General features: G+C 31.8%; 1 protein-coding gene across 1 annotated transcript in view; it reads left to right on the top strand.

Moving 5' to 3' along the window:
- Positions 1-11,020, top strand: part of LOC111613538 (glutamate receptor ionotropic, delta-2-like) — a 17,955-nt gene extending 6,935 nt beyond the window's left edge. Inside the window, exons 5-6 of the mRNA XM_023354885.1 lie at positions 8,246-8,390; positions 10,776-11,020. Of these exons, the coding sequence (XP_023210653.1) occupies positions 8,246-8,390; positions 10,776-11,020 (390 nt within the window). The remainder of the gene's footprint in view (positions 1-8,245; positions 8,391-10,775) is intronic.
- The last annotated feature ends 346 nt before the right edge of the window (positions 11,021-11,366 follow it).

Below are 11,366 nucleotides of genomic sequence, written 5' to 3'. Positions count from 1 at the left end.
TTTAGTTTTCATCGAGTACTTAGGTGTATTAAATTAATAACATTTCAGACATTGTTATAAATATTTTTATCTATTTCAATTTTAAAAATGTTCGAACCGTTTTAAATTCGAATTTGTTATTGCATATTGGTTCGATTATAGAACGATTGTAAATGCTCCAGAAAATTGATCAAATTGAAAATGGTTCGTTTGATTCTCGGCAATTCTCTTCAGCGGTAGGTGTTATATAGACCTAACAATTACTATGGTTATTGAAATATTGAATGTAAATGGGGTTTGCTTGCAAAACCTCTGCGGACGAAGTCGCGGGTAACAGCTAGTTGATTAATATATACAGTAGTACCAATTATCGCATTTGAATAACGTTAACATGTTTCATATATATTATTAATGAGATTTGTGTAGCTTTTTACTTTTGACTTATTTTCTTTTGTGATTAATTCCCTAGAAAAATATATTTATATTCAAAATAACTATTTGAAACAATGAAGTCAGATTAATTATCCAATTCTTAATTGTATTGTAGAAAAATACATGACAATCAGTATTTTTTTCCTTTCTGATTTACGAAGTATATATAACTTCAAAATTCTAAAACAATGAAATAAAAATTATAGTTAAAAAAGGTAAAAGGAAACAACTTTGCAAAGAAAAACACTTTTATTACATTGATAAATCCCTTAAATGTATTTCACCAACAATATTTGGCATCTTCAGTAGGGTTTTTGGCATACAGTTTGTACTTTGACAATTTTCGATCACCATGTGATAGAAAATTGAAATTCATTTTCATCAGTAATAAATGTGATTAAGAATTAACTTAAACGTATTTAATTATTATATGTATATAAATGAAACTGTAATGATCAGTCTGTCAGTTTAAGTTCGAATGTTTGTTACCCATCACGGGAAAATGCGGAGTATATTATAACACAACATCATAATTTGAATCTGTCGATGTATAAGAATATTTAAACGTACATATGATGTCATATTCATATCTACATTATGTAAATGAAACTGTAACCGAATTGTCTGTCTGTTTTTCTCTCTATTTGCTACATTGCGACACAAATCAACAGCTGCCAGTCAAGCGAGTATATATAAGAAACTTGTACTATTGACGTATTGTATTTTTTTTCGAGTACCAACATTAAAAAGTAATTTAATGTAAATCCTAAACCTACATTCAAAAGTCATGTTGATAAAATCGTTAAATTTCTACATATTCGTGGCGGAATTCTTTGGCTCTTTTGCTAAATTATTTCCTCATAAGTATTATTACAATCTATTTATTTCAATAATATTCATTCTTTACTCGATTATTGTCTTTCAGTAAAGATATGGCTGCCGCGTCACATTTACAAAAATATTAAAAGAATTAGATAAATTATACCTTATTTTAAATAAACTAGCTAACCTTCGTTTTTTCCTAATGCTAATGTAGCTAGGTCGAGATTGGAAATTCCAGTTTTTCTGATGATGTTCAATACTTTGATCGTTCGCGGAGATCTGGGCGACGTTCAGGAGCTGAATTATCAACGTCCCCTCTCTCGGGCTTTCTGATTGGCTGTACCTTAAGCCCTGGTCACGCTATTCGATTTCCAGCCGCGCAGGCGACTGCCACCGCGACGGTTGTTCCCGTTAACTTGTAATCTCCCTCGAAAACCGGCATGACTGCAACCGCAACTAGAAACAAAAAGTTTGCTTTATTCGCTACAATTGCAAACGCGCATCCAATCAACAAACGCCTTTGTGCCACGTCATACAGTGACAACATTGAAAATAGTTCATGACCATGGTGGATAGTTAGAGGATTAATACTTTTACAGAATCGAGATTGATCGAGCTTATTCAGGCTCACGAATACCTTGGGAGTTTAATTCTTAGTGTTATCGAAGATCACATCTTTTCGTGTATTCTCGCCAGCTCTATCAAAATAATCGCCTTTTTTGTTTTATTTATTCCAGAAAAAGAACTGTTTGCTATTTTAATAAGAAATGTGGCTAAAATTCCGTAAATACTCTGAAGTAGAACGTAGCATGTCGACAAACTCACGACAGTAGTCAAAAACAAGATACTGTAATTTTATTGGTTTATTACACGGTCACGTGTTTCTGAGTTCCAACGTCAACGAACAATGTGTGACCACGAAAAGACGCGCGACTCGCGCTTGTTGCAGTTGCTGTCGCCTGCGCGGCTACAAATCGTATACAGAAGACCCCCTATAACACGGGTTTCTATAATTACGATTCCTATAAGACGGCGAAAAAATTGCGACGGTATCCGTACAAACCTGGTAAAAGAACTCCTATAATTCGGTAAAACGTCATCGGGCAGCCGAACTACTTTCCGCCGTCCAGCGCCAAGCTACGGAGAATTTAGGCGGGTAAATTGAGTTTACTATCGTCTGAACAGTATTATATATAAATTATATATAAATTAGGTACTGTACATATAATTATATATTAATTATATATAAATTAGGTACTGTATATATAATTATATATTAACTTAATTTATTGTAACTTTATTATAATTATGTATATATGCTCTCCGCCGTCTAGCGCCACGCTACGGAGAGTTTAGGCGAACTATCGTCTGTACAGTATGTAAATTAGGTACCGTAAGTCTAATACAGTACTGTAATTTTATACATTTCTTGTGAAAGAAACATTTCTTATTCAACGGCGATAAAAATTATTTATATTAATGATGTCTCCAAAGTTCAACGAAGTTTTCGCAGAAAAATAAGTTATTAGAAATCGGCCGCTGTTTGCTGAGCTGTTCCGCGACGAAAACAAGCTTTAGCAATGGCGATGTCGAATGGTGCACACTCGGTAAGTAATCCTACAATTTTTTGTTTATGGCGTAGTTTATACGGATTATTCCCAAAAAAAAATATACGTATTTTTGAAATGTTGAGGCGAATTAGTCTAGAATAGATTAATTTTATGGAAGAAAACCTTTCAAACAGCTGTAGTCCGTAAACTTCACACGTGTCGGGCTGTGATTGGCAAGGATTCGTAAGAAATCGATTCATAAAGAACGGAACGTATTTACCGTGTTATAGGGGGGTCGACTGTAATGTGACCAGAGCTTTAGCATTACGTGTTACTCGAAACGAAACTTGCTTTTTTACCTTGTCCTTCCGGTTAGCCATTTCTTTGAAAAACTTTTTTCTGTCGGTTTATTCAGAATATGGGCTTTGTTAATCAATCTTTACGTATAGATTTTTTACATGTTAACACAATTGTAAAGCGTTATTTATAATTTGTAATTTTAATTATATTTGAGGATATATATTTGTCAATTCTATTAATATTTTTGTCATTTGTATTTTAATTTATTGTTATAGGCATTATTTATCAAAAGAATAAATCAATTGTCTTGAAAGAATTCTAGTTGTATGTGTTAAAGTAATAAATAATTAGTGGGAAATTAGCAAAACATTAGAGAAGTTAGAAAAATCGCCGTCGCTGTAATATATTATATTATATATGAATGGCCGATTTTTCGAAGTGTTTCATGTTGTGTTTGTCAGTCTTAACTTCATTCTTATAAGTTTTATTTATATAGTTGCATGCCTATTCCAAAATAATGAAACCTTGGCCAATCTTCAAGGAAAAATAAACAGTTAAGGGCTCTGAGAATCAGTTTTCAAGACACGCTAGGTTTAGTTCCCTGAGAGAACGGCAAGCCGTTCTTTATGCCACTGAGTGTGCTCATGAGCATGAGTCGACATTTAACTCCAATAGACTATGAAACAGGCTGTCAGAGATTCAGAGAGTAATACTTTTTGTGAGGACTGACTAAACTCTCAAAAGAAATCATAAGCCACTATTCGGGTTTCGTGTTGTGTTCATGGTTACTTACCCCTAAATATATTGATATGTTTTCTTTAGTGGTCATCACCAGTAACCACTTAATGATAACTTAAGCCCGAATAACTTTTCGTATTTCGCAGTTTCATTATTGTAAATATTCGAGTCCATGCATAGACATTTTTGTTACTAAGACTATTGTTTTTATTATTCTCTTCCAACCCAACCTGATAATCTCTCATACCTGCAAAAGCCTGTGCAACGCTGGGCACACGCTGCTGTTTGGGAAAAACATCTTTATTCATTATATTTTATTTATAAAATTACTTTATTATATGAAAAACCGAAACTGAAAGAAAAACGTCATACCGCGAAAAAGCACGATTCTTTATAATGGACATTTTAATCACTTTAAAAAATTAATTTTGTTTTTTCAACTACATAATTACATAAAATGTAATTATTTATTAGGAATTAATTCGTTATTTTTATAGCTATGAATGATCGCCTCGAATTAACGCGAAACGCACGGGAATATCTTAATATCTTTAAATATTTTTTACTTCTCATTTTGGTAATGTTTTTAAGTACGTTGGGCTTTGCTACTCTTGGAAGAGATCATAAGATATTACCGGAAAAATGCTTTATTTCGTCACTGTGCAGTTAGAGAATTTCTTATAAAGAAAATAATATCTTCGTATCCGAAATTCATAACCGCTTTTATTAGCACAAGTATCATCATGTTTTTGCTTGTCAAAAGGTAGATCATATAGCTTGGAAGCTTGGAATAAGAACACGAGTAATCATAAGAAAGGCCTCCTGAGATAACGAGTGATTCAAGATTTACTGAAACATACAAAAACACAATGCTCATTGATTATAAAATACTGGACCAAAAACGTTTTTCATGCTATATGACAAGAGACGGCAAAAAATCATTTTTCTTCATGATAACGCCCAGATTCAAAGCGGACGTTCAAGTAATGGTTTGAGACAAACAACTAAGGAGTACTTTATCATCCATCCTCTTACAAGTCCAAATGAGGTATTGTAAAACTACACTTGTTCTATGTATGTATGTCTCTTTAATCCGACAATAAGTTCGGTAGACTATCATTACAGCTTTCAGGTTAGGGGCCGTCCATAAATTACGTAAGGTATTTTGGGGTGGTTGGGGGTAAAGGATTTCTTACGATTTCTTACTCAGGGGTAGGGGGTAATAGATCTCGTCTTACGTAATATTCTTATTTTTATTTTTTGATCTCGTTGAGTGGTGGCGTTTTGAATTTGGTTTCAATTTGGCGGTTTCTATTAATTAATTAAGAACGCTCGTTTTCTCGTGTGACGTGATAGAGTAATAACGCTAGCAGATTCACGCTCTACACATTTTTTATCATGGGAGAAAGTCCGTGTGGTGGTTTTTTTTTTGTTTTTTATTATAATAAGTGCACCACTACTATGGATGTTTAACACTAAGAATACATAAACCAAAATACACGATACAAAATAAACATAAAATTAGTATTCGGCTTTTAGTGAAAACTAAAATGTAAAACTAGAAATTAGAAATTATAAATAGTCTTTTTTCCATATTTTTTGAACATAATTGTAAAAAGCATCAAACAGTGGCTTCTGAATAAGCTTATCGAGTGGACGTGGCCACTTGAAACCAAGTGTAAAGATTTCTAATTTCAGAATAAAGTATGTTGATTGTAAATTGGACAATGATAGATCACGTGGTCGACGGTGTCTAGGTTTTCTGTACAGCAAAAGCAAGAAGCAGTTTCTGCCCGGTTATACATCTTCAGGTAGCTTGTAAAATTACCATGCTCAGTAAGTAGTTGAGCAGTAGCAAACGTTAAATCGCTAAGTAGTGATGAGAACCTACATTCAACACTAGGAAAATAAAGTCGTGTTGTTCTACCAGTTTTACTGCTCAACTACTTTTACTGATTCCACTTTCGCATAGCGTTGTCATGAATATAATTTTTAAGGCTGCTACGTGAGAGAGGGATGTGAGTGTAGTCCGAGTCAGTTTCCTTTGCAGCTGACTTAGCCTCAATGTTGGAGTTTTCATTTCCTAGTACGCCAGTATGGCCAGGAACAAATATAAAAATTATCTTATTTACAAGATTTTTAATATTGTGCTAGATATATGCGATTTTATTGCAATTGCAATTGGGATTTAATAGAACTTTCAGGACAGACAGAATCACTATAAATGTTGATAGAGTTTTGTTTGGTAGTGAAGTGGCCCACTGAACAGCTTGGTAGTTGGCATCTTCTTCAGCTTGATAGATGGAGGTATATGGGAGGTATCTGCACATTCTAACATATTTTTGGCAAAATATGTAAGTTTGGAGGAAGATAGAGATACTTGAGCAGACAAGAAGGGAGCTTTTGCACCCATCTGTGTAGATATTGATGCCTGCAAGATTATCCATGGAGGAAGCAGATGACACCAAATAACCTTGTTTACAGGATGATGATCAGAGATAGTACGGTAATTGCAACGTTGTAGCATATGAACAGCCGTAGATAGGAGTAGAGACCGTTATTGAGCCTTGACGTTTGTAGTTCTGATGTAGTAGTTTAGAACCTTTTTTACGGTACATAGTGGCAAAGGAAGGAGCTCTACTATTATCAGAGAGGCATTAGTAAAAACAGTTCTGCAGTACTTTGAAATTCTGATGGCAAACTGGCTTTGAAGAGAGAGTAATTTACTTGCTACTGAGTTTTTACTAGTTACATGATTACAGCAGAGGCCGCGTAAAGTAGCATTGGTTGTATTGCCCCATTATATAGAATTTTATAAGCTTTATTATTTAGTCCCCGGGTGCACCTAGCACATTTTAGCATCATGTAGTTTATTTTTTTGGCTTTAGACAAGATGTAATCAATATGGCAACGGAATGTGTTTTTTCTGTATTCTCTCTTGTTTTATTTTGTATGACGTTTCTGTTTACACGTGCACTGGCTTGTCGATCTCGCAAAGTTTTTTGCGTCTTTTGTGAAAATTAATATAAAAATAAATATTTTGATGTTGATTAATGATAATAATAGTAATATTGTTAATAATTAAAAAATAATGTTCTTAAAATAAATTTTTCATTCGAATTTATTAAATTCTTATATTTTTAAATTTGATCACCTAAAGTCTTTTTATAAATAATAGTACATATTAATTAACTAATTAATAATTATATATTTTGGACCTAAGATTTTTAGGGTTCATAAAAAATTTTTTTCGTTAAAATCTTTTTATAAAATCATGCCAAAATATTACGTAAGATAGGGAAGGGAAGGGGAGGGGGATCAAAGAAAATATTACGGTTTCTTACACAGGGGTGGGTGGGGGTATAGAATGGCCGAAATCGCCCTTACGTAATTTATGAACGGCCCGTTAGACACTTCTTTTATTGTTTCCACATATGCATTTCGGACTTATATAAATGTTAAGTCCATCTTCAGTGCAATACTACAAATTATTAAAAAACACAATTAGTACGACAAAATTCCTCGCGTGTAGGTCATATACTCTTCTCTTAAAAAGCACTTAAAATAGTTTATGCCATGTTCTAATATTTCTATTTTCTTCGTAAGAATGGCTAACCTGTTTTCTCGATCCATTTGTTTCCAATATTCTTCTAAATATCACTTTTGGTAGCTATTATTACGATCTATGTATGTATATCTCTTTAATCCGACATTAAGTTCGGTAGACTATCATTACAGCTTTCAGATTAGACACTATTGGAAAGAAATGGATCGAGAAAACAGGTTAGTCATTCTTACGAGGAAAATAGAAATATTAGAACATGACAAACTATTTTAAATGCTTTTTAAGGTAAGAGTATATAACCTACACGCGAGGAATTTTGTCGTAATAATTGTGTTTTTTACTAATTTGTAGTATTGTACTGAAGACGAACTTAACATTTATAAGTCCGAAATGCATATGTTTAAATAGAAGTGTCTAACCTGAAAGCTGTAATGATAGTCTACCGAACTTAATGTCGGATTAAAGAGACATACATACATAGATCATAATAACAGCTATCAAAAGTGGTATTTAGAAACTACACTTGTTTTTGATTTTGTAAAAAGTGGTTTGATTTGACCACATTTTTTAAGTAATGTAGTAGATAGAAAGTCGTACTTCATTGCTTACGTAATACCGGACCCGAGTCATAGTGATAAACAATTTAATTTGTCAAATTAATGGAAAAATTACAACAAAGCAAATTGAAACTTCATTGAAAAAAAATGTTAACAGACTTTTAATAAACTAATTTTCTCTTTCAAAATACGCAATTTTACGTAAAACATTAGCGATCGTTGCTTTTGGCACCTTTCTTATATTATTTTTCTTATTTCGGTTAAATAATGGTGTATATAAACTCTTTATTATTTTTTTACAGGTTTGGATTGCAACGTTTATCGCTTTTGTTATTGGAGTGATCGTTTTCAATTTAATTTTTAATATGAGTGCAAAATATTATTGCGATAGGAAGACTTCTTTATCTAACATCGTGATGGCTATATTTTCATCATTTACAAATAAAGGTTTGATCTTTTTATTTTGTACCATGTAAATCAATTTAATAGGAATAACTTAAAATACATATTAAATTAACTCAATATATCTATAGAAATTCAACATAGGACTAATAAATTACTTTTACAAAATAATATTGTCATAAAACAGTGAGTTATTTTTATTAAGATCTTTTTATTATTTTCGAATTGTTTTGTGTTTCATTAAATTTTCAAGAACACTAAAAAAAAAAAAACTGTACAAACAGAAATGTTAACAAAATAAGACTTTAATTAAATTGAATTGAGCGTATTTACAAAATCGCCGTATCTCTGTCTGAAAGAAATTTTAAACTCATTGAAAGTATTTGTAAATTTTCTTGCGTATATAACAAAGCAAACGTACAATAAAAAATTCTTTGATTTTGGTATGTTATATGAGGTACAAACGTCTTCTCTGTCAGTTTCTGTCATCTTAATCTGAGGTCCGTAATTAAACATTTTACAAAAATTCATATTGAAGGAATTCCACCTTTACCTGAATACTTTCTCTTTGTCTATGTCTCCTGTCATAGTTTCTTCCTAGACGTTTTTTACAAAATTGACGTCTCAGAAAAAAATTGACGAGCTTAGCTAATCGCCTATTTAATTAGATAGACCGGTTATTTCATCCTATATTCATGAATTCTACTATATTTTTTGTTCTCTAACCTTAACAGTCTTGTGAAAGAATGATTCCTTTTTTGTTTAAATGTTTTACTCCTTTCCTTTGAATAGTCCTTTTGTCGGTCCTAATCTAATCCGCCATAATCATTTTACACTGTAATCTCTTTATGTTTTGAAATCATGTCTGATAAAGAAAGCATTTGTGTATTCCGTTAACAATGACCTTACTACGATTATCTATCAACATATTAAATCTGATTGCTTGAAAAAACATATAATGGTGCTGTTCATAAATGATATTGTGCTAGGTAGAGAAGGTGGGTAAACCTAAACGGAATTCTAAAAAAGTAATAATTTGCACAAAGAATTATTTTAAATAATTCTTGAAAATTCATAATTTTGCGTCTGCAGTTGTATCAGAATTCAATAATTTAAAATTATGATTTAGTGTTTAGTTGTATTTATTTTGGTTGATTAGATACATTATTTAACGCATTTCGGACCAACATTCATTTTACGTCCTTTCATTAATAAATAAACTTATTAAGAAATGGATATAAGTAAAAATTTAATTTAAAAAAAAATAGCAAATATAAACTTATCGCATTTTCTTTATCAGCACACTATTCTGTTCATCTATCTTATTCTATCAGCTGTGCTGAAGGACACCTGTAATGGCCTATTACCCTTTTAGTATCTTAATAGCTTTAGTAATATGTTATTACTAACAGAATTTTATTTTTTAGATAAATTTTATACGCAGTTTTAGTTTTACTCTTTACACATAGGCCTATTTCTTTGTTACTTACACTTTTAAGTTATTTAGTTTATTTAAATTTCTTATCGTATTAAATTTTTATTACATTATTTGTCAATCCACCTGACATTCTCATTTGTATAATATACATGTAAAATTTATTTCGTTGTACTTTAATGCAAATGTACTTGTAAATATTTTAATTGTAATTCAAAAACTTGTTAATATTTTAATCGGATATGTATTGAATTAAAGAGAATGATGTCAGATAGTCCGAAATGCATTTTCTCTATAGTCATAAAAGCCTATATAATCGATCATCATTGTGGAGCTAATTGCTGTGCGATTAGTTCTCCTAAGCAATTTTATGCCTACTTCTAACAATGTAAAAAGAGAACAAGAAGCGATCGAGTACAAATAATATGAAATTATACTTCTAAGCTTCAGAAATCCTTCAATTGTACATGAGGAAACTATTCGAGGGCGGTTATTATTAAAATATAACCGTTACGAATTTCTTTTACACTTCATATTAGAGAGGTTGTGGCCGACGTTTTCATCGCGAAAACGTGTACGTCGGACGTTCAGCACCGTTTTCCTGTAAGCCTAGAAGTTTGACAATGGCGTTTGATACGTCGAGCATGATTCCACTAACGTTGCAAACGCCATTTTCAAACTTCTAGGCTTACAGGAAAACGGTGCTGAACGTCCGACGTATACGTTTTCGTGATGGAAATGTCGGCCCCAACCACTCTATTAACTTTCATATAACGTCCCAAAAATTTACTATTCATTTAATTTTATGAATCTTATGAAAAATGAGAAGTTTTTTATTAGGGAATTCAGATTCGTATACTATGTATACAGTAACGTTACTTAGTATATTGCATGTTTTCATTTTTATTATATAAAAACTGTACAAAAAAGAACATGTAAACAATTTCAAACGTGAATGAATATGTCAATAATAATTAAATATATTATTTATTTAGGAAATAGTATTTTTCAACCTACTGGACAGAGTCGCAAACTGCTCGTAATCATGTGGATTCTTGCTATATCTATTCTTGGATATAGCTATAGCGGATGTTTGATGTCATTTCTAACATTTCCTGGTTTAGAAGACGTACCTAGAACATTTCCCCAGTTAATTCAAGCTATAAATAGCGGGCATTACAAATTGAGTACTAATTTGAAATCAGCAGTAGGAGCGATTGTTAAGGTATTTTATCTTTAAGATGCAATATTAGATAATAACCGTGTTCCTGTCACCGTCAGTTTTTTTCGATATTCGAAAAAAGCTCACCGGTTACAGAAACTTGTAATTATTTTATAAATGAATACAGCCAGATTGTTTTCCGTAATTAATAAGTAAACTAAGAAAAACTTAACATATTTAAGAAATTTCGATAAGTGCATTCGATAATCAATCTCTTTCCAAATGTTACGTAACTTCAGTGACAGTTTCGACTGAGTTTATTACGAGACCATTTAATATTTTACTATCTGTAAGAACTATTTCAATCTAGGAAATTTACATCATTCCACAACTGAAAGTCCAAAAACAGAATTTTGAAAAAGGA

Source organism: Centruroides sculpturatus, unplaced genomic scaffold, assembly GCF_000671375.1.
Source record: "Centruroides sculpturatus isolate CEXI.00-Female unplaced genomic scaffold, Cexi_2.0 scaffold1699, whole genome shotgun sequence".
Classification (NCBI taxonomy): domain Eukaryota; kingdom Metazoa; phylum Arthropoda; class Arachnida; order Scorpiones; family Buthidae; genus Centruroides; species Centruroides sculpturatus.
This window is presented reverse-complemented; position numbering and strand designations above follow the sequence as displayed.